This window comes from Notolepis coatsorum (genome assembly GCF_963971535.1).
Source record: "Notolepis coatsorum genome assembly, chromosome: 7".
Taxonomy (NCBI): Eukaryota; Metazoa; Chordata; class Actinopteri; order Aulopiformes; family Paralepididae; genus Notolepis; species Notolepis coatsorum.
Window position 1 is genome coordinate 90,964,684 of NC_140171.1, and position 24,847 is coordinate 90,989,530.

The 24,847-nt window shown below is 44.8% G+C and overlaps 1 protein-coding gene across 1 annotated transcript in view; it reads right to left on the reverse strand.

Moving 5' to 3' along the window:
* The window catches only part of LOC311231695 (solute carrier family 22 member 7-like), a gene marked incomplete at both ends in the record, with an annotated part of 141,567 nt that overhangs the window by 57,549 nt on the left and 59,171 nt on the right, over positions 1-24,847 (reverse strand). The window contains one exon of the mRNA XM_084318323.1: positions 22,199-22,405. Coding sequence (XP_084174449.1) covers positions 22,199-22,405 — 207 coding nt within the window. The remainder of the gene's footprint in view (positions 1-22,198; positions 22,406-24,847) is intronic.

The following is a 24,847-nucleotide window of genomic DNA, read 5'->3' on the forward strand; positions in this document are numbered from 1 at the left end:
ACCTTACTGTTTATAAACCTAACCCTTACCTTACTGTTTATAAACCTAAGCCTTACCTTAACCCTATCCTTAACCTCACTGTTTATGTTTATAAACCTAACTCTTACCTTAACCTCACTGTTTATAAACCTAACCCTTACCTTAACATTACTATTTATAAACCTAACCCATACCTAAACATTACTGTTTATAAACCTAACCCATACCTAAACATTACTGTTTATAAACCTAACCCTTACCTATTAATACCTATTGCCATTGTTAATACTGTGTGTCTTTCTCATTAGGACGGCCCTAGAAGATCCCAGTATAGTCTATTAATTATTATATTTGTAATACTCACTCATACTAATGCAACATACTACTTCAGTGACTTAGGTCAATACTTCAGTTAATTAACTTCCATTATACTTAATTGGTCAAGGTGTTGAAGTGTATGTAAAGGTTTTAATCATAATTTATGTTGTCAGAATAACAGGAGAGGACACAACACGCTGAACCCGCAAGGCTCCACAGAACGCCTTCTTAATCTCTGCAGGCAACTGTGATGTCATAATAATTTCTCACATTAACCTGGAGAGATTCTGCAGTCGGTCTGCTCACATTCCTTCGCTAGAAGCTGCAGTTTATTCTTTTTACCGGATAAATGTTTGGTGTTTCCATATACATTAAGAGTTTGACTGAAACGTTCTTACCCCACTGTAAAAGCAGAATATAGATTTGTTCTACTATAGTGTTTCTGGTTCTTCCTGACAGAGGCATATAGACAGAGGTGCGGCTCATCATTCACACAGAAGAATGTCATAATTATGAGACTGAGAATATGAAACAAACGTAAGCTACAATGTGTGTGATTTGTTTGTTTGAATTTAGCTCCAAAACATGTCTTAATGTGGAGACACTGACTCAGGGGCGTCGTTTTGGTATGGCAAGGTATGGCACTCGCCATACCTTGGCAAATTAAAATGTAATTATTATATATTTTTTTAATAAACTGTACATTGGAATATCGACGAAACCTTACTTGGTCCCAAGAAGAGGGTCTCGTTTATTATTGGGTTAGGACATTTACTGTACATTGGAGGGGGTTGGGTTAGGACATTTACAGGGGCCAGTTTCGAATTGCAGTCTCCCGTAGGTGCTCTTTGAGAGCGGTTTTGAAAGTGGGTAGTGATTCACATTCCTTTACAGCTTAGGGCGTTCCACATTGATGTGGCATAATTGCAAAACGTGTTTAGTCCCTTGTTTGAGCCGAATCTGGGTTTAACATGATTTGTGGAGCTCCCTCTGGTGTTGTGGTCGTGGTACCTTAGTCGTGTAGTGTATCTTGTAGACCAGGCCCATTGCAAGTTGCTGTACTCTGTCGTCTACTCTAAGCCATCCTAGGTAGTCAAAGTGGGCAGGGGTGAGCTGAGTTCTAGGAGTAAGGTCAAGTAGTAGTCTGACCAGTTTGTTTTGTGATGTTTGTAATCTTGTTTTTAGCGCCTTTGAGGTGCTTTGGTACCATGAGGTGCAAGCATAGTCGTAGTACCCTTGAATGAGTGCTCCTGCCAGAGTCTTCAGGGTATTCTTGTTTACCAGAGAGGAGATCCGGTACAAGAATCTAGTTCGTTGGTTGACTTTTTTTTATTACATTGGATGCCATTTTGTCACAGGAAAGATTTGCCTCTAGGATGGAACCTAGGTATGTAATTTCATCTTTCCTTGTGACAATATTGTCACCCACTGTAACTAAGAAGCCGTCGGTTTTGCTGAGTTTGTTATTTGATCCGAAGAGAATGGACTCTGTTTTACCCAGGTGTAATGATAGTTTGTTATCAGCAAGCCAGGTGCAGATTCTGTCGAGTTCTGAGCTGAGGGTTTTTTCAACCTGTAACTTGTTCTTGTCAGAGACCAGCAGGGCTGAGTCGTCCGCGAACAAGAACAAGTTGCAGTCACAAGCTGACGACATGTTATTTGCATAAATTAGGAACAGTAGCGGTCCTAGTATGCTTCCTTGTGGAACACCACAGCTCACTGTGAGGGGGGGGGGGGGGGGGATAGAGTACCGTTTACCTCCACCATCTGTTCTCTCCCCTCAAGGTAGGATTGCATCCAGCTCACTGATTAACTATCAAAACCAATTGCTTTTAGCTTGTCAATGAGAATGGAGTGATTGACAGTGTCGAAGGCCTTTTGTAGGTCCAGCATGACCATGCCGCAGTATTTGCCCGTGTTCACCTCTTGTTTGATGTGGTCGTTCAAATAGAGAAGGCATGTGTCAGTGGAGTGGGATGTTCTGAAGCCAGATTGGAATCCTACTGGAGGCTACTTGAAGCCTCCAGTGCACATACACTGAGAATGGACATTTATCTGCTGTTTACAGCCTCACAGCCAATAATTAATTTACGATATAAATAGTTGTTCCTTATTCTCACCTGTTATGAAATGGGTAGAGCAGACATACGTATGATTTGACTTGGGGGACCAGTGTCTGCTTTGATCGACTCTCCCGTCTGCGTATATGTGTGCCCTCTTGATATCCGCCAGCCACTTTTTCCTCTGTGATGCCTCAACTGGTATTATTTACTTGAGTTTTGATTTTGTTATTGGTACAAAAAGTCACACAGCAGCTCTTTGGCATTTTGATGCACTGAAGAAAATTACCCTTGATGTTTAATTTGCCGCTTTCCGATCCGTTTTCTGCACTAAATGAAGCGTAAACAATGTACCAGGAGTGAATCTTTCCCCTGTGCCGCTGTTGCGTAACAACAACATACAGGAAGTTGACTTCGAGAATGTATGACAGATACGGATGATTCCCTGTTCAAAGAGATGGGGGTCTGGTCTTGTTTCGTCTTGTTGGTCCCCGTTATCAAGATAGCGCCTGGCGGCAGAGTGAACTGACTTCGCTTTAAACAGACTGTGGCTCTAATTCTAATTGTAAAAACATCTAATGAAAATGTAATGAAAAGGGAGGATTTTTTTTAGTACATTCCATAAACCTTTTATAGAATATCAGCTTAGACAGACAGACAGACAGACAGACAGACAGACAGACAGACAGACAGACAGACAGACAGACAGACAGACAGACAGACAGACAGACAGACAGACAGACAGACAGACAGACAGACAGACAGACAGACAGACAGACAGACAGACAGACAGACAGACAGACAGACAGACAGACAGACAGACAGACAGACAGACAGACAGACAGACAGACAGACAGACAGACAGACAGACAGATATACAGACAAGCAGACAGACAAGCAGAGAGACAGACAGATAAACAGACAGGTAAACAGACAGACAGATACACAGGCAGGCAGGCAAACAGACAGACAGACAGACACACAGGTAAACAGACAGACACACAGACGGTCATCCCAGTGGCGGTGATTCGACCTAATCTCAGCTGGCAACTGTGAGCAGTGCAGTGTCTCCTCTCACGTCGGCTGCTGAGGTTATGCTGAACACAGCGTTTTGTCTTCAGCATCAAGGATATGATGGATTAGAAGACCTGATCTCTCGTCTAGTCACTTCAGTCTATTGAGTCTCCAATCGGACCTGCTAGAATTCACATGTAAAGTAAAGTAAAGTAACCATGTGTTGATGTGTCTACTAATCTTTGTGTTCTTCAATGTCTCTCTCCTCTCTCACACCAAGTAGTTTGTTAATGACCTTGCAGACAGAGCCGGACTGGGAAAATCATTCAGGTTGGAAAATATTGTCCTTGAGCAAGGCACTTAACCCCTAACTGCTCCTAATGAGCATGTTGGCACCTTGAATGTTTGCCTCCGCCGTCAGTGTGTGAATGTGAGGCATGATTTGTGAAGCACTTTGGGTAAAAGTGCTATGGAAATGCAGTCCATTTACCTTTGACCTTTTAAACAGGTCATGTTTATGTCATGTTTACTTGTAGTGTTATATGTTAAGATGTAAGTATTATGTTGCACGGTCACAATGTAAACAATTGTATGGACCCCAGGAAGAATAGCTACTGCAATGTTGTAGCTAATTGGGGATCCTAATAAACTAAACATATCTCTCCACTATATTCCTACTGGAGGTCCTTCTCATGTCACGGAGTGCAGGTTCCGAGAGTGAAAGCAGAAGAACTTTCTGATGTTGATGATACTGCATCAGGAACTGATTGGATGACGTCCATAGGGCCATCAGTTCTTGATGCATTGCCTTCAGCATTGAAAGAAACACCATAGATTGTGTATGCGCTGTATGAAAACCCATGAGTATAGATCCATTTGGAAGTCGCCGTCGCTGTGATCGTAATAAAATAAAATGTGATTCTTTGCCATCGCTGTGATCGTAATAAAATGAAATGTGATTCTTTGCCGTCGCTGTGATCGTAATAAAATGAAATGTGATTATTTGCCGTCGCTGTGATCGTAATAAAATGAAATGTGATTATGGAAGGTCTTCGCATGGTGTTTTAGTGTTGTTGCTGTGATGTGCTTGGGCTGGATAGTAGATTTAAGACAAAACATTTCATTCACAATGTGCAGCGTATGCTAAATCTGTCCACAGTCACATGATTGGCTATTGGGGGGCGATGATGTCGCTGCCTGGAGGAATGGATGAAAGGTGGTGAGATACCTGTACGGTGCCTGTTGGATTTAGCATAAACCGGCTTAAAAAGGGCATGTCACCAATTTTAAGAATTCACTAAATGTTATTTCTGTGGCTCAAGACAGTTCAGTCAGTATTTGTGAAACACCCACCACACTCTCCTAAAGCTAGAAACCAGAGAGAAAAGAACCCTCCATTTGGTGATGTCACTGCCCTTGGGGGGCAGGACGATGGGATGGGAAAAGTGCAGAGAGACATTTCGACTCAGTGCATGTGTGTGTGTGTTCCTGTGGGTCGCCCATCTTACATGTGTGTGTTAATCTGCATGACAAATAAAGACTTCTTGCCTACTGAAAAGTATATGCACTCCATACTTGGTTGGGGTCCTTTTGCATGAATCAATGCGGCATGGCATGGAGGCAACCAATTATGTCCTATAGCGTGCACAGTTATACACAGCCTCTAGGTGGCAGCGTGCACAGCCGTACACAGCCTCTAGATGGCAGCATGCACAGCCGTACACAGCCTCTAGGTGGCAGCATGCACAGCTATATACAGCCTCTAGAGAGTAGCCTCCAGCTGCAGCCTCGGAGATTGGTCCAGATTGGGCAACTTCCGCCCAGCCACAAGATAATTTCTCCTGTGACAGGACAATGCGCTGATTGGCGGAAAGTACGGAAGTATCTCGAAGTACGTCTGACGTATCTCGAATTACGTCTGACGTTTATCTACGTTAACGAACGTTAATTCAACGTTGTATTCATAAGATAAGATAAATTCAGCAGCATGGGGAGGGCCGGGGGGAGGGGAGGTACAGGTAGTAGAAAACATAGAGGTACAGGTCACATAATTATAGTACAGTGGAGAAGTAAAAATAGAATAAAAAGGCAGTGTAAACAATATACAATATTATTAACTCTAATAATAACACGCCTCGCGGGCTCATTATAATACGAGAGCCGTGGGTCTGCATTGTATAGAGCGGATCCCCCGGCCGTATTCAAGCGCTGGAGCGCTTTGCGATGGATCAAAATTAGATGGGAATCAAATGTATTGTCATCATACAGCACCTATATATAGCAGCTATATAATGGAATAGACTGTATTAATATAGTAGTAATAATAGTAGTTGGCTAGTTGCGCGCTTCTGGCCATCTCCCGCAGTGCGCGCATACACACATACTGTATACAGTACGTGCAAAATTAGTTGTCAAGAGCCAATCGCACAGGTTGCCTCATCTCATCTGGCTCTGCAAATAGATCTAGAGTCTGAATATCATATATAGCCTGCTGATGATCTCTCTCTCTCGTCAAATCCATTCTGAGAACGGAATGCAGTGCCCGCGACGCGGGTCTTGATTGATTGATTGATTGATTGAAAATTGTATTAACAGATTGCAGAATGGGTACAATACAGTACAGCTCAATACACACAATTGTTAAGGGTATGCAGACCAGAGAAAGACTTTCGTCTTGTTTACATCAGGGTCCCCCATTTTCAATTCATCATAACATATGACATACACGACATACAGATAGACAGTACTGCTACATCTATACATTTATGACATACCAGATTTGCAAATACAGTATTGTTTGTGATACAAAAAGAGTCCAGAAAAGAGAGTATACATTTGACGTAGAAACTGTACATTGGAGGAGGTTGGGTAGGTGGGGGGGGGGGGACTGTACATTGGAGGTGGTTGGGGGGGGGGGGGGGGGGGTGGGGGGGGGGTCGGGTAGGATGGGTGGGTGGGTGGGGGACACTGTACAACTGTACAAGCAAAACTGTACATTGGAATATTGACAAAACCATACTTGGTCATTTACTGTACATTGGAGGGGGTTGGGTTACAACACAGGAGCAGAGTATAAACAACAGTACAGGAATGAGAAACAGTCTAAATGGGTTTTAACATTTTAGTTTATTTCATGCGGATATGATCTGTAATACCTGATCGGTACAATATCTACTAACCTGATCAATACAAGCCCCCCCCCCCCCTCTCGTCAGCGCAGACGTACTTGCTTTTGATTTTGACGTTCAATTAACACGTTCGCTAACGGACGTAGAGAAACGTCAGACGTACGTCAGACGTACTTCGAGATACTTCCGTACTTTCCGCCAATCAGCGCATTGTCCTGTCACGGGAGAAATAATCTTGTGGCTGGGCGGAAGTTGCCCAATCTGGACCAATCTCCGGGGCTGCAGCTGGACCCTATTGCCTCTAGATGGCAGCATGCACAGCCATACACAGCCTCTATGTGGCAGCATGCACAGCTATACACAGCCTCTAGATGGCAGCATGCACAGTCATACACAGCCTCTAGGTGGCAGCGTGCACAGCCTCTAGATGGCAGCATGCACAGCCATACACAGCCTCTAGGTGGCAGCATGCACAGCTATACACAGCCTCTAGATGGCAGCATGCACAGTCATACACAGCCTCTAGGTGGCAGCGTGCACAGCCTTTAGGTGGCAGCATGCACAGCCGTACACAGCCTCTAGATGGCAGCATGCACAGCTATACACAGCCTCTAGGTGGCAGCATGCACAGCCATACACAGCCTCTAGGTAGCAGCATGCACAGCCGTACACAGCCTCTAGATGGCAGCATGCACAGCTATACACAGCCTCTAGGTGGCAGCATGCACAGCCATACACAGCCTCTAGATGGCAGCACATTCATTATCAGCATCCTGGTCCAGTTTTTACCAACTTTACTTTTTTTAATATCTGAAATGTACACCTTCACATAAATGTCTAGAATATATTTGAGTATCTATGATATTTATGATAGAACTGAATACTTTGCACACCCTCCACCCTCCCAAAAAACAACTAACAAAAGAAATGTTCAAAAAGGCTTTGGGATCAGATGAATACTCAGGGAACAGACCTGCTCAGGCTTATTAAAAGGAACGTGATCATCTTTTCTCTCTCAGAGGAATGTGTGTATAGATAACAACCTGCATGACCCATCATTTATTCAGTGTCTTGTGTTTGTTTCTTGGGGTCCAGCTCATACATCTCAGATGTCAAGGCTTCATCTGTGGGGCTCTGCTTGTGCCTAAAAAGAGAGGAAATAGATGTTTCTTATTATTATTATAATTTTTTTTTATTGTGGATTAGAGACATCATCCAAGGGATAAAACCATGATAAAATGCAAGCACCTATTTGCATCATGGTCCCTGGTATTAAAAAACAGGACATACATCAACATAAAACAACATCATAAAACATTAAGTTATGTTACGTCATAGCTTACGCTCTGCGCTCTACTGGAATATATCCCATATCCAGTCTATATACTGAACACATTTCTCCACATGTACCTATACACACCCATCCGCCTGGCCACACCCCCATCCGCTCCTCTACATAAGCAGGGGTGTGGCCATACTAACAGCTCCTTCCCTATTTTCACCACGGCGAGTGTCTGTATACACCACTTGAGTTTAGTGTAAAATGGTTGGCAAGGAGTTACGTTGAAGAGAAGGAGCTGCGTTGACATTATATCTTTGTTTTCTCTCTCACTATTTTTCGAGGAAATACAGCGATAATGTCTTCGCCACCGGAGTGTCTAGAAGATTATGATCATTCTGACCTCCATTGGAGCTTCGTAGTAGGGGCTTGCGTCGCTGAGAAATCCCCGCCGGCATTACCTCCGGCTCTACAGTTGGACACTTTGCTTGGGAGGCGCTCTGCAGTGTGAGGGCTGGCGGCCTCTCTGGGGCGGGGGATGTTTTTGCAACACGAGCGCCAGGTGTGTTGGTTGTGGGGGGAACAGCTACACGTCCTGCTCCAGGCTGGTATCCTTTTTTCGCTGCCTCTTAGCGGCGTGGAGAGGGTTCTGGTTTGATGCCCACGTTAACATGAGCTCCTCATCGGGAGCTTTGTTTTACTGGGACCGTGATTCCGAATCTGCGGTTCAATTCCCCGGGTCTCTGGACAAACGGATACCCTCTGTCGCCGCGCTGGCCCCGTCTTTTCAAAGAAATGAAAAACCCCGGTGCGAGGGAGGTGAGCTTGGTGTTTCATTATGAGAATATCTCCATGCTCAAGTCGGCTGTAGTCCGCAAGGGACTTGTTGCCGGCTCCGCTATGGTAAACACCGTTCTATAGTGGGACGTGTGGCCTTCTTTTTCTCTTCTCTCTTCGGATGAGAAGAGGGAAAGATAGCGGCTGTCTGAAGTGTTGGCCTGTATTGCTTTTCTCACATTGTACAGTTTCAGTGGTAGCTGCTTATCTTGCTTCCTAGCCGGGTTGAGCTACCTGTTAGCCAGTTAGCTGTTTAGCTACGACGTTAGCTGCCATTACGTTCGCTCGGCTGGGAACGTTAGCTTTATTCTATCAGTTAGCCTAGAGTTAGCTGTTAGCTTGTGCTACAACCGTTAAACATTAGCCGTGAGAATAGCAGGCCCTAGCACTCTGACTACGACATCATCTTTGACAGAAGATGTAATCGGGCCTGCACCATGACCGGCTGCAGGAGGGGGCCGTCTCGCCGGAGCGAGGCTCCGGCCATAGCTTCTTTTTAGCCCCGCCAGCGAGAGGCCTTTCGTCAACGTGGAGACCAGCCTGTGTTGCGGCCTTTTCGTCCTGCGTTCGTTGGTGCAGGTAAGGTGTCCATTGGACATTACCCCACTCTTCCTTCCTCCCCCTCCCGAATGTTTTGTTAATAACGATGTTTTTCCAAAACGTATGTTGCTTCACTACATTGGGAGATACGACATGTGCTGTGTGTGAATTGTCTTGGTTGTTTGTATAGCTTGGGTAGCGTTGACCAAAGCTTGTGCTTTTCTCTCTACCTAGAAACAGCGTTGTTTTTTACGTGAGTAAAATGAACTGGGTTTTTGTTGTATGATGAGAAGTTGTGTGTGTTCATGTAACGTTAGACAACGTGGCTGAGCACACAACTGGCTGGGTTACCCTACAATGCTGCGCATAGTGGCATGTGATCGAGGGATGAGTCCCTCTCTCAACTTGTGATGACAATAACAGGTGGCAAGTTTTTTCACACATGAACAGGGCTGTGCCTGTTCAAACAAGGTCTTCGGCTGTGCTGGCATGCATGATGTAAAGCTTACTCTACACATTGGGGTCGTATCAGGGGTAAGGTGGTGAGGGGTGGGTTTTTCCCCGGTTTCCCCCTTTTTTCTGATTGGTCAGGGGGTTGGACCTCTTGTCCTTCGGGCTTCCTGTCACGTTGCTGGGTCAGCGTGTCACAGGGTAGGGAGGGGGGGGGGGGGGGAGTTTCCTGGTCCCACGCCATATTTGGGCGGTGGGTCACGGAATTCCCCCCGCCATAGAGTACGTCACTGGGCGCGTTTCTATTGGTTGTGAGACTTCCGTGAGTTCTTTTCAGGCTCCATGTTGTGGACCTCTGTTATTGTCAAGATGAGTTATGCGGTGCGTGAGAACTTAAAAATAAGTTCTGCTCTGTTGTATGTGTCTTGAGCTTGGTAGGTGATGCAATGCAGTAGAGACAATTTGTTCTTCTGCTCTGCTCCCTACTAGTAGTGTATATTGGGTCAGAGTCTCCTCCTCAGGGAGTTTCAGAGCCTCCTCCTCAGGGAGTTTCAAAGCCTCCTCGGTGAGTTTCAGAACCTCCCTCTCAGTGAGGGAGCCTCCTCAAGAGTTTCAGAGCCTCCTCCTTAGAGAGTCTTAGTCCAATTGTTACATGAATCTTTTTGACACGTAGCTCAATGTTGCATATATCTTTTCAATTATTACTCACGTGGGAAGTCTCTCTCTGGGGGTTCCCTGTCTCCTCTCTTTTATAGGGCAGGGTTGACAGGGGTGTTTTCCCTCGGGCGCGTCATATGGGACCCATATCTGTGTCTTGGCCAGCTTCCTGCCGCTCTCCCAGGCGGCAATGGAGGGAATGTTATCTGGGTTCTTGTTAGAATTACCATTGATATGTTTTGGGTCTCGACGTGTACATAGTGCTGGCCCTGGGTGCTTCTGTGTGAAACCACGCATGGGCTTGCGCGCCTTGGTTGCTCATCATTGAAACAGCGTTTTTATGGGGCAACTAGGATGGAGTTTTGTCTCTTCCGAGCGCCAGTGTACTAGGTTAGTCTCGATGAATTCTCGTTCTTCTCTGGGGGGAGATAACGGAATAGATCAAAGCGTTGGCGGAGGGGTCTCACGCCTTTGGGGTGGGCCACCGGGCGCGGCTTGGTGGCGCCCTCTGTGATGTTTTAGATCGACACGCGTACCTACCCCCCGACTGGGGATGGCAGCGTGATTAGGACACAGGACTGGTTCTGGTCGCGCCGGATTAGGTCAGTTAACCCGTTGTCTGCCGGGGCGCAGATCTGCTGTTCTGGTACCCTGATGGACTTGTGCTTTTTCAGGGGGAAAATGCCGGGTCGGCCCGGGCGTTGCAGGGTTTGATGTTATGGAGGTGTTCGTGGTTATGTCACTGCGTGTTATCCTTCACTGTTGCTTGGTCCATATTGTGTTGTACCTTGCGCTGTGCTAAAGGAGCCTGGTCCTTCTCCATTCTTTTTTCGCCCCTCTCTTCTCCTGCGTGGCGGGGCTGGGAGGGGGCTGTCGAGGTAGTTCTTGTATCCCTCTGGCATCCCTGTGTACATCCCGGTCCGCCGGGCCCAGGTCCGAACTCGTTCTCGTCGACCTGTTGGCCTGGGTTAACCCCTTCTTGAGAACTGAAACACTTGTACTGCTGTATAGCCGGTGTATACCCGCAGTTGTGTTTGAGGTTTTTCTTGGGGGGGGTTATAGGAACAACCGCCTCCTGTTAGGTGGTGGTTGGTTTCCAGGTGTGTTGGTAGCGGAGTCGACTCTCGGGTTAGGCCGGGCTTGACCCCGTCTGCCTGCGAGTGTGCCCCCGCACCTTTCATGATGTCTGCCAATCGTGTCTGCCTTCTCTGCCTCGGCCCCTCTAGAGGGTTGGGTTTTTTGTGGAGGCTGCGACATGGTGCACAGCATACCGTACGCCCCTTCTGCCGGGGTGCTGTTTTCAGCAGACCCCTTTGGCGCCTGTCTAGTCCGCAGTGCTCCAGGCTCAGGTTGAGCCTTTTTGACCTGTTACCTGGATTGAGGGATCAACCTCTTTGGGGGTTGTCTCCCCGGTGCGCTGCCTGGTCCCGCTGTGGGTGTAGCCTCTTGAGTGCTTCAGGGCGGCGTGCTGTAGGGGGGAAGGGCCTGCTCTTGGATGGGCCCTGTCCGATACGCTGGCGATGTAGGGGGTGGTGTCACTAGTGACCGCCTGGTGGGGTCTCGATGCTGCGGTGTCGTTGGCCTCACCAGGCCCCCTTTTCCAGGGGGCCCAGTCCCTTCCTGGGGCTGGGTCCTCCTTCGCGCTCTGCTGCTACGGCCTTGCCACGGGGTTGGGTTTTTGCCCTTGGCCCCGTGATATTAGGGGTTGTAACGGGGGTTGTAACGAACGGGGTTGTTCCCGTTCGTTCCCTAGTGGCATGTGGGTTGCGCGTTTGTGTAATCGTGGGTTCTTCTGTGGGAAGGTAAGTCCCACGGTCTGCTCACCCTGTGCGTTTGAGTTGCTAAACCCCTCTTCGCACAGTCGGATCCGATTCCCTCCCATCCTCCACTAGGGGGGTCCGGGGGCTCGGGTCCTCCCCGGTTCTGATGGTTGTGGGGTGCCTCGGCGGGTACATTTGTCGAGCTTCCGCTCTGCTCAGCTCCTGTGTTCCAGTAGAGCGCAGAGCGTAAGCTATGACGTAACATAACATACGGTTATCTATATAACCATAGTTATGTGAGTAATAGCGAGCGCTCTGTGCTGGACTCACTGAGGACCCCGTGGTCTTCGTCTTGGTGGTGAAAGACTTGGGAAGGAGCTGTTAGTATGGCCACACTCCTGCTTATGTAGAGGAGCGGATGGGGGTGTGGCCAGGCGGATGGGTGTGTATAGGTACATGTGGAGAAATGTATTCAGTATATAGACTGGATATGGGATATATTCCAGTAGAGCGCAGAGCGCTCGCTATTACTCACATAACTATGGTTATATAGATAACCGTATGTTCTGTCACTTTATTGAAGGAGTTTGATCGTAATAATTTAGGAAAAACCTGTCAAATAACAGTGTTTCAATGCTCAACTTTAAGTTCTGTCACTTTATTGAAGGAGTTTGATCGTAATAATTTAGGAAAAACCTGTGAAATAACAGTGTTTCACTGCTGAACTTTAAGTTCTGTCACTTAATTGAAGGAGTTTGATCGTAATAATTTAGGAAAAACCTGTCAAACAACAGTGTTTCACTGCTGAACTTTAAGTTCTGTCACTTAATTGAAGGAGTTTGATCGTAATAATTTTCAGTTGGGGGGGCAGGTGGCGCACGGAGATTACGTTCGTCACCAACACCGGGAGACACTGGATTCGCCTCGAATCCAGCTCCCGGCATTGCTATCAGCTTGGCTGGCCTCTCACACTGATACAATTGGCTGTATCAGGGGGTGGGAAAGCTGAAGGGTGGGTCCTGGGCGTTGTGGACAGCGACCCCTACAGTTCGGTCGGGGCGCCTGCTCAGCAAGGGTTGGAACTAAGGAGAGATAGTGTGGCCTCCCACACGCTACACTCTCCCCGTTGAGAACCTGCGCGGCCAGGTTGGCCTGCCCCAGGCTGCACATGCGTCGGAGGAAAGCATGTGACAGTCTCCGGTCTCCCGGACCAACAGTAGGCGAAAGTACGCAACAACCAGGAAGGGTGGGATGGGAGAAAAATCGGGAAAAAGGAGGGGAAGAAAGATAAAAAAAAAAAATAACAGTTTCACTGCTGAACTTTAAGTTCTGTCACTTTATTGAAGGAGTTTGATCGTAATAATTTAGGAAAAACCTGTGAAATAACAGTGTTTCACTGCTGAACTTTAAGTTCTGTCACTTTATTGAAGGAGTTTGATCGTAATAATTTAGGAAAAACCTGTGACATAACAGTGTTTCACTGCTGAACTTTAGTTATGTCACTTAATTGAAGGAGTTTGATCGTAATAATGTAGGGAAAACTTGTGAAATAACAGTGTTTCACTGCTGAACTTTAAGTTCTGTCACTGTCACAAGTTCTGTCAAGGTGTTTGATCATAATAATGTAGGAAAAAACCTGTAAAATAACAGTGGTTCACTGCTGAACCTAACCTGTCAATTAACAGTGGTTCTCTGCAAAAATAATAAACAAAATTATCTGTAAATTAATTGCTTTTCCACTTTATTTTAATTCTGGTATTTTAATGTGATTTTACAGTAAATCTTTGGGCACCTAGCTGCCAGACATTTACTGTTTTTTACAGTTAATTTTTTTTACAGTGTTATATCATTTCTCTTCTCTCTAACAAAGCCCTCTCATGGGCTACAGCCATGTGGGATAGGCAGACTCCGGCCTGTGCCGATGCAAATATTTCATAGTGGAGATGAAGTTTTTGACCATGATGTAAGTGGCCACGATGCGGCTAAGCGTCTGATGGGTTTACATCAGGGCTCAGTCAGTGTGGCAGAGTTCTCTATTAGATTCCGTACCCTCTGAATCAGGGTGGCAACTTTTACCCATGCCTTGTCAGAGAGAGTCAAAGAGGAATTATCCTCTCGGGACGTTCCCGACACGCTTGAGGGGTTAATTTTGTTGGCTATTAATAAGATAGATAGCCGAATCTGCGAACACGAGTGGAGTTTACGGGCTCTCAGGAATTCACCGAATTGCTCCGCGTCTCTCCTGGGAGTGACGAGCCCATGCAGTTGGGAAGCTCGCGGCTCTTCCAAGCAGAGAAAGAGAGGCGGATGAGCAGTGGGGCTTGTTTGTATTGTGGAGAGACAGGTCACTACCTTCGCAGGTGCCCCACAATGCAGGGAAGACCCGTCCAGGGAAACAAGTCAGAACTTGGGGAGGTTCTGCCGAGGCAGAATCATATCCCCACAGCAAGCGATAACCGCACATTCGTATCAGTCGAACTGTCCTTAGGTACAAATAAATACAGCCTCCCTGCTTTCGTGGACTCAGGAGCGGCTGGTTGTTACATTGACTTGACCCTGGCCCGTAATCTTCACATACCTTTATTTCCCCTACCTGTTTCCCTTGACATCACTGCGCTGGATGGTCGTCCTTTGGGTACCGGGAAAGTGGAGGAAACTACGGGTCATATTAAGATGTGCATTGGCACACATTTTGAAATAATTATGTTTTTCCCTATCCACTCCCCAGAGTTACCTCTCATTTTAGGGCACCCATGGCTTGCTAAACACAATCCCCATATGGATTGGAATTTGGGAGGGGTACAGAAGTGGGGTCCCAGGTGTGCATCTCACTGTGTAGCACCCAACCCAGTTCCACTAAGTCCTTGTTCCCTCCAGCCCTCCATGGCTACTGACGTCTCCGTTCATGGGTCCTCCTGTCCCATAGGGAAGGCCGCAGATGACGTCTGCAACACCAGTGCCATTGGGGTGCCTGTGGAGTATACTGAACTGAACACGGTCTATCAGCAAGCAAAGCGCCTTCGTCCTGCCCCGCCATAGGTCCTATGACTGTGCCATTGACCTCCTCCCGGGAACGACACCCCCAGGGGTCGGTTGTTTTCCCTGTCGGGGCCTGAAACCATCGCTATACATAGCTATATCGAGGAGGCTCTCGAGGCTGGTTTCATCCGCCCTTCTTCGTCCCCAGCAGGAGCTGGGTTTTTCTTTGTGGGGAAGAAAGATGGAGGGCTCAGACCACTACAAAACTTGAAGTCCTTAAAATGTCTTTAATTTCCCCTTAATTTGCCCCTGAAAACATGCAATACCCCTTAATAAAAAATTCTACAGGTCCTGTAAGTTACTTACTTTTGAATTCTTTCATACTCAAGACTCACTATACTCAACTATAATTGATACACACTACATTTACACTCTTTCATTACTGTTCCAATTCAATAACGTACAGCACATAAGTAAAACTTGACTTACACCAAAAGACATACCATCTTGTTGCCATGTATGATGCATCACTGACTGCCTATTTGTATTTTCAGGCTGTAGCAAAAACAGCCTTGATTCGGGCAAAGGCATGGGGGCGTGGAAAAGCGGCGAAGGATGTACACTGGGAGGCAGTGATGAATAAGGTTATTTCTAATATTTGTAAGCATGGGATTTTGGTTATTCTAATTCAACATAACATTATTGTCCCTAACAGAACATTTCCTTGTCACTTTAGATAACTGCAGAATTACCAAATGTGCTCGGGAGGGAGGAGTCGATAAGAACAAAATGCATTAAAATGCTCCAGAATAGGCGGGAGTATTTGGGGCGCCTACAGCAGATAATACTCAACATGTAGAATATGTTAGCATTAATGGGCATGCATCTGGAAAATAACCCACACCTATGCCTGTGGCGGCGTGCCTTTAACCCAGCATAGGGGTGTGATTATCTTCGGAAATGTATAAGGTTACGTCTTATGTGCCTTTCCATTCAGATCTTCACTTGTGAAAGGCCTTTTTTAAACATGCCGTTCATTACTTTGCAGGTGTCCAGTGATCAATCTCGTTCACGTCCGTAAGTCCTTTTTTCAGAATAATTATCCTTATCAGCTTGTTTTGATCGTGTATTGTGATTGGCCGAGGGGCATTTAGCTGATATATAATTTTTTTATTTTGTATCCACTTTTTCTCCTCTTTTTCTATTTTTCTCCCATCCCAATTCCATTGTGCCAATTCTTCCCTCCCCTGTCTTGAACGTTGCTCGCATATGCCCCCAACTGGACGGTTGTAGGGAGGATAGAAGCCTTGCATCACGTGTCCCCTCCGGTACACAAGGAGGCAGCCTGTCACATATTTTCACCTGCCAGCGCGGACTCTCATTGGCGAGGTGTAACGTGTGGGAGGCTCACACTACCCCCGCCATTTCCTGTCTCTGCTGTGCAGGCGTCCCCAACCGACCTGTAGGAGTCGCTGTCCACAACGTCCAGATTACCACCCATCAACTTCCACCCGCTAATTCTGCCAATTGAATTAGTATGACGGCTGGCCCAAGCCGGAGGCAACGCCGACAGCTGGAGTCGAACCCGGTGTCTCTTGTGTTGGTGACGAGCGCAATGTCCGCTGCGCCACCCAGCCGCTTTTGCTGATATATTTTTGTAACAGGACGGTACTTGGTTACTATGCAATGGTTTTAGTTCTAGGAATCAAGTATGGCTGAGATGATTAAAAAAACAACAACAATGAAACCAAAACGTTGTTTATTGTAATTTCAGTGCAGTAGGGTGTTGCCTGCTCCTTTAAGAGTGGTGCGTTGTGGGATATATGCCCTTCTCCTTACTTAAAACTAACGTTATTATAACACTATTTTAACGTTAGTGAATTTGAATGCACATACATAGCTAGTTAAATATCACAACTTGTGTCATCATTGTTCATCATTGGGGGAAACTAAGTGCTGCCTCTCTCTGCCGTCCCCGCCACACTCGGGATCACACCAACGTTATAGAGGGCTAGCCTATAGCTAAGGACTGGGTGTTTATTTCCGTTTGCAGCTTTCGATTCTTCATGTTAGTGACGTTACACGCAGATTGGGTGCTGACTCTCTGCCGTGGTCCAGACGCTAGCTACTGGCTAGGCTAGCTATCTGTAGCATTGGCATGGTACCGACGCTAGCTAGCTACTGGCTAGCCATCCACAACGCTGGCGTGGTACAGACACTAGCTAGCTACTGGCTAGCCATCCACAACGCTGGCGTGGTACCGACGCTAGCTAGCTACTGGCTAGCCATCCACAATGCTGGCGTGGTACCGACGGTAGCTAGCTACTGGCTAGCCATCCACAACGCTGGCGTGGTACAGACAATGCTGGCGTGGTACCGACGCTAGCTAGCTACTGGCTAGCCATCTACAATAGATAGCTAGCCTAGCCAGTAGCTAGCTAGCGTCGGTACCACGCCAATGCTACAGATAGCTAGCCTAGCCAGTAGCTAGCATCTGGACCACGGCAGAAAGGCAGCACCCAATCTGCGTGTAACGTTAGTCACTAACATGAAGAATAGAGAGCTGCAAACGGAAATAAACACCCAGTCCTTGAGAGAACGGTTTCCTGGTTTACTGTCACCACTTTACAGAGGGAATTACCCCGAAGTCCGGCTAGTTATAACAAGCACGTTACATGACCGGCACTTCGGCCCTGCTCCCCTGTACTCTACTACGGTTCAAATGAATACAGGAAAGGTATACATTGGGGGCTCGAGTCCGGGATATGAAAATAAATCCTGATTTCATCTGTGAGTTGTAAACTGTATGGAAATGTGAAGTTAGCTCATGCTACTGGAAAACGGACGCCTCGTCATTAAATGAAGTTAAAAATGATGACGCCCCTTTTATTTTACCCGCGGTTGTCGCGGTTGTCTGTTCTACACCCGCGGGTGACTTGACAACACTGCGGGATTGCGGTGATGCGGTTATCGCGACAGCCCTAATTATTAGTATATTAAGGCGAGACACTACAGGTGAATAGGGTAAAAATTTGTACTAATAGATATCACAATGAAACTTCCCCAGTTGATTACTTATATTAAGACAAGACTTTTTTGTATTACAAGTTTTCTGAAATTGTATGTTTAAATATGCAAATGAGGCATGATCTACTATCCAGATCTACTATCTACTATCCAGACCTGGAGTTTATCATGATCAAATGTCAACCCTTCTTTCTTCCGAGAGAGTTGACATCCATCATCGGGGGTCAAGGACTACAGCCCCCTCAGCATCGACGGGGCACCGGTTGAGAGAGTGAACATATCCGAGGACTTGACATGGACCACACACATTGACAGTGTTGTGAAGAAGGCACGACAACGCCTCTACTTCCTCAGGCGCCTAAGGAAGTTCCAAGTCAGTCAGAAGGTCCTTAGGAACTTCTACTCATGTACAATAGAGAGCATTCTGACTGGCAACATCACCTCCTGGTTTGGGAATAGCACTGCACAAGACCGTAGCAGACTACAAAGAGTGACACGTTCAGCCGAACGCACAATTGGAGGGGGGCTTCCCACCCTCCAGAACATTTACAACAAGCGGTGCAGGGGGAAGGCTAAGAGAATCATCAAGGACTCGAGCCACCCGAACAACTGCCTCTTTGAACTGGGCCCTATTCCCCGTACCTGGTTCAACTAAGTCGATCTAGAGTCCCATTATCCAGATTCAATTAACCCGATGTTTGAAGCCGGGATTTTCCTGTTCCTCGAAGGTGGATTCAGTCTCGTTAACTCGAACCAGACTTGAGACCCAGGATAAGTGCGCGCGGCCGCTTCAGTTGAAAAGCCAGCACGTATCGATAGCAGAAATCCTGATTTTCTAACGGCATTGATTGATTAATTGATTTAAAACTTTATTAACAGATTGCAGTACGGCTCAATAGCCTCGCCGACAAGTTAAATGCATAATCTATAGGCTAATTTTAAGTCCCTCATTACCCCAATCAATCAGATTATATTTCTCTAAACTTGCCTGCTGGCAGTAGGTTTATGGAATGGATAATCAAATGAGATCTTGCTAGCGAAAATAATTAGTTCAACTGTTATACAGAATAAGGATACGGCTCACTTACCCATTGATTGATGTATGGTGGATGTTTTACTTATCTCCACTGTGGTGTGACGGTTTGTCGTTTTGACTTTCACGCAGACGACCGGGGTTCGAATCCCACTCCTAGTCTTTTTCTTCTTTTTGCAATGTAGGAATAATTCAATTTGGTGCACGTTGAGAGCTATATAAAGAATGACATCCTCAATGCATGTAGATTTATAATATTTTAACTTAAAACTAGGCTACTTTTGCGTATAATCATTAATATTATATTCCAAAAAAATTATATTGGAACCGCGGGGTCTCGAACCCGGGTCGCCGGCTTGCCAGGAGCGAACACTGCCCGTTGCACCACTGTGCCAGACGGGATATATCCATTGTGTATCCATCAATGCACAAGAGACCCGTGTTTCGAATATTTTTCTTTTGAATGAAGTTTTATCTCTTTATTCTCAAATGCATTAATGTGACGTCAACGGTTCATTCAATTTCTCAAATCCGTCAAACAGCGCATCTCATCAGACATTTTAATCCCAGTTACAATATCACAATAACGTGTGAGTGATGATACAATTCAACAATCCTCAGAGTCCTCGTAATTCATAATCCACAAAAACCACAATCCACGCATAGACACTTCAATTTTATGCTTGAATGAAACACAATCCGGGCGCTCCGTTAAGCAAATCTACAGCGGAGAATATATGAAACTAATCAGAGCCAAACGGCCGATAGGTTTCATTCATTAAAAATATCCCCGCAGGATTCACATTTGCAATGCGCCGTTATTAAAATAACCACATGCAGCGTGTATCGCACTCCGAGCGCCGTATATGACGTGCATTATTTTATTTAGGACAAAGTAAATCTATAGGCTGAATATGATTTATTATCAGCATTTAGTTCTATTATTATACATTTCAAAAGCCCCCTCTAGGAAAACGAAGCACAGAAACATAATTCAGAATGGTATAATGCAGATCTAGACTGTGAGAATCATTTCAGGAAGCGAGCTGTCATTTCTTTGCGGGGGCGTGGCCATGGTTCATCCAGCTAACTGAACTTAAGCCTGCTCTCGACCAGGCTCAAACTTTTTGATCTGTTGTCATGGTGATTTGGACAATCGAGCGTCGGGGAACAGAAAGGTCCGGCTTAAGTCAGGCTATACTGGAAATTATCCGGCTAACTCAGTTAGCCAGGTACGGGGAACGGGGCCCTGCTGCGGTCAGGCAAGCGATACCGGAGTCTTAAGGCGAGCACAGAAAGACTCAGAAGAAGCTTCGATCCTCAGGCCATCAGGCTGCTAAACGAACAATAAACACTATGCAACAACCATCAAATGCACACAGCACACACACACTTAAACAAACAACACACTGCAGCACCCACTCTCCACACTTTAGATCACACAAACACACTTTATATTTATTGATAAAGGATTTGCACTACAACTCGTACACCTACTGTAAATTGTACCTAAATTGCACCTCATCCCATTTCTGCCTTGCACTATATAGTATTGTATATTAGTACACTGCATAGTATTGTATATTATATGGTAACTCAGTTACGTCTATTCTGCATCGAACATTGTACATATGTCTATATTGAACACTGTGACCTCATTTTTTTACTTCTAATTTACATGCTATACTATGTTATTTTATTTCATACTTATCTTGTCTTGCACAGTCTCTGGAGCGTAACAGTAAGAAGCATTTTGTATAAAAGTATTCTGTACTTCTGTATGACAACTATTAAAGAAACTTGAAACTTGAAACTTGAACATGCACTAATTTGCATATAATTCCAGGACAGAAATCTGAACATTGGATAAAGCCATTTTCAAAATTATAGTTTCATTTTGTTGACATATTAGAGGCAAATGTTATTACAGAGGGGATTTTGGGTATCTCTTTTTATCACTCCATAAATCAGAAAATACTCCATTCAGTAAATTTTTATGGTAAAATTCCATATTTCGCCATGTTTTTAGGAATAAAATGTGATATAAATCAGGGTATGAATGCGATATCAACAAACCATTCTGTAAATACCTTCAGAACATAGATATAAATAGAACTGGAAGGTTTGGTGTATGTGAGTGCTACTGAAGTGGAGATTTCTGGCTCAGAGTATGAGGAAAAACGCCTTCAAAGTTCTGTATTGTAAAATGCCATACTTTTTTTTTAAACAGATATTTACAAACACAATACCTAATCAAACCATTAGTAATAGACAACCTAAACACATGCCTGATAACTGAATAATAATAATAATAATGATGTTATTGAACTGAACAGAACTACACACAGGCTACAAACAGTGTAGTACAGTGTAGTACCCCCTAATAGGCAAAACATATTTGAATAGATATCACTATGAAACTTTCCCAGTTTGTTATGTACATATAAACTAAGAAAAAATATATTGCAAGTTTTCTGAATTTTATGTTTATATATGCAAATGAGGCACTTCCCCATTATATATGTGCACATTTATGGATCCAAGTGTGCTGAAAGTATATTTCTACCCATATACATTTCTGAGTATACCCAGTATTTATTTTGGTACTTCTTATGTGCTTTCATGTACGAATTCAAAACACATGTTTAGTATGATAGTCATTAATATGCTGTGTAATCAAAGTACACTTATAAAATGTGATGTTTACCAAACTTAAGCTGTACCTATTAAAAGTGTACTATTTTGGTAAGTACCAAAAGTATAATTTAAATATATTTACATCTGAAGTACGTGGTTTCAATTTAACACAATGTATAGTATACTTTCTGTATACAACAAAAAATGCAAAGTATACTTAAGTACAAACATTTTCATAAATGTATTTATGTTTATTTTCTTTTACTTGGGTTCACATTTTATATTGTCTGTTATTCTCTCCCGTTCCATGTACACTGACTTGTGTGCCAGCGTGTCGTAAGCTCTGAAATAAACCTAAAGCTTGTCCCTCGTCCATTTAGTAAAGAGGTAGTATGCACATACAATAGTCTTGGCTGGTAAAGAGTGGTAAAAACAGTGTGTACAAGTAGATAGATACAGTACAAGACAACTGAAACTGAAAGCATGAAAAGGGACTCCACCTGTCCTCCTCCACGTCAGGGATGTCCTCCGGCAGATGGGTGTCCCGGGTCTCTGGGAGCAGGAAGACCACAGCGCCACTGAGGACACCGGCGGTGGCGAAGATCAGCGGTGGCAGGGAGACCCAGGCGTCCTCCAGCAGCAGGACCATGGGGGCCAGGGATCCTCCCAGACGGCCTATGAAGGAGGTGTATCCTAAGCCACACTGTCTGTAGATCAAATCAAAATCAAATCAAATGTTTTTGTATAGCCCGAGATCACATGGAATAGCCCCCATGGGCTGTACATTGATTGATTGATTGATTGATGTTTTTTTTATTTTCGTGTCTTACATACAGGTGTATGCCCAGCCCATATGGGCTTACAAGACACATAAACAATATAATAGTATACTTGACATTGACAATAATTTATAAAATACCAAGATGGCCAAAAAAAAATAATACTAAATAAAACTCTATATAAAAAGCTGTAAAGAATTTATGTAAACAAAGAAAGAGGAATTCATATAAAATTATATAGGATATAGTGTTTTGTCTCAAGTGCCATGCTTTCTCTAAAAATCCTGCAAAACTGAAAATCTCCTCCACAAAAAACCAACTCAACATACAACTCTCAGACTGCCAAAACAAATCCCGATTTACAAATAGAATTTTCTCAAATAAAGCCCTCCTCAAATTGGTGTACAAGGGGCAATAAAAAACACAAGTCAAGAAGAAACATCACAAAAGATCAAAAACAAAAACCACCATGAAATCCAAATATGCGACACGCCCAGACTTCCCCCAATGAATATAAGGAACGACTCACTAAAAACCTAGCAATAGGAGAAAAATAAAAGCACCAAAGGCGGCGTGGAGGAGAGAAACCTCAGATGGGCTGTTCAAAGGGGATCCCCCAACCGGATGCCGGTGATAATATAGTGTTGTTATGGACAATAGATGGATGGAGAATAGAACAGGCGAATAATTGGTATGTATGTATATATACATGTAATGAAACACATATATATATATATTAGGGGTGTAACGGTACACAAAAACCACGGTTCGGTAAGTAAGGTTTTCGGTACAGTGGGGGAAAGTTTGGCTTTCCATGTGCCACTCAGGGGTGATGTAGTGTGCAGTAACTAATTGTACTTGTAGGGCTGTCAACGAATATTCTATATTGAAATTAATAATCGACTTGTACATTTCTTTTATTATAAAAAATTATTATATTAGATTGTGAAAGAAAACAGCCCCCGGTGGGCGGTCATTAGTGGTTAACATACTGTTGTATTCGTTCGGTACACAGCCGTACTGAACCTAAGGTCCAGTACTGAAACGGTTCGGTACGGATACGTGTACCTTTACACTCCTAATATATATATATATATATATATTATACATACAAGGTACAAATAGTATCTAAGGTACATAAGATTTTTTATATTTTTTTTTATAAATAGAGCTAAGGACTATTTAGGGAGATGTATCCATGGTGCCTGTGGTAGTCAAAACCGAGAACAACAGAACAACAGGTAGCGGAAATGTTGTAAGCTAACGCTAATAAGGGCTGGTGTTCGTTTTGCTCTATTTGTTTCCAGGTACTATGGTCTTGGCTAGAAGTCATCCACATTGTGTTGAACTGTTGATGCGGTATGTGTATCTGCGGGTGTAGAAATTCTGTGGAATAAATCGTTAATGTAAACAAAGCCAGTAGCGGCCCGTAATGCAATCACAGAGGGCGCCTTTAGATTCAATGTCATTCAAATCCACTAGTGCCCAGAGTTGTTCCCTGAGTAAGTTGCCAACACTATACAGCCATGTCAGGTGTGGAGTATAGAGACCAAGCTGACTAAAAGACACTATACATGTCAGGTGTGGAGTATAGAGACCAAGCTGAAAGACACTATACATACATGTCAGGTGTGGAGTATAGAGACCAAGTCAAGTCAAGTCAAGAGTTTTATTTGTCACGGCATACAAGTATACAATGAAATGCGGTGGTCTTGCCCGCAACGATGTGCAATACAGTAGTACAACATATAATAGAATCCAATAAAACAACATTGTGCAATAAACAGGTAACATAGTGGGGCATCTCGGTATTTGTACATAGTTATTTACAGAGCATGGAGGACATGCTAGGTCCTTTGGTAGTGCAATACACTGTTACTGTTGCTATACTATTTTTAAAGTGACCTTTCCTTTGTGGCCATAAGTGTGGGCGTGTGCAGCATGAGTGTGTGCTTGCTCATGTTAAAGTGGCTGCTAGTGTGCGAGCGTGTACAGCGTGCGTGTCGTGTGTGTGCTCATGTGTGCTTGTGTGTGGAGAGTTCAGTGTTCTGTGGCACTCAGTGTTCAGTGTTCAAGGCTCTGATGGCCTGGGGGAAGAAGCTGAGCCGAAGCCTCTCTGTCCTAGTAGCTGGGGTTCGCAGGCGTCTGCCTGACCTCAGCAGCTGGAACAGGCTGTTATTGGGGTGGTGAGGGTCTTTCATTATTCTGCAGGCTCTGGATTTGCACCTTTTGCTGTATAGAACCTGCAGGGGAGGTAGTGCAATACCTGTGGTACGCTCGGCTGAGCGCACCACTCTCTGTAGGGCCTTCTTGTCCTGTGCCGTGCTGTTTCCATACCAGGCAGTGATGTTTCCAGTCAAGATGCTCTCT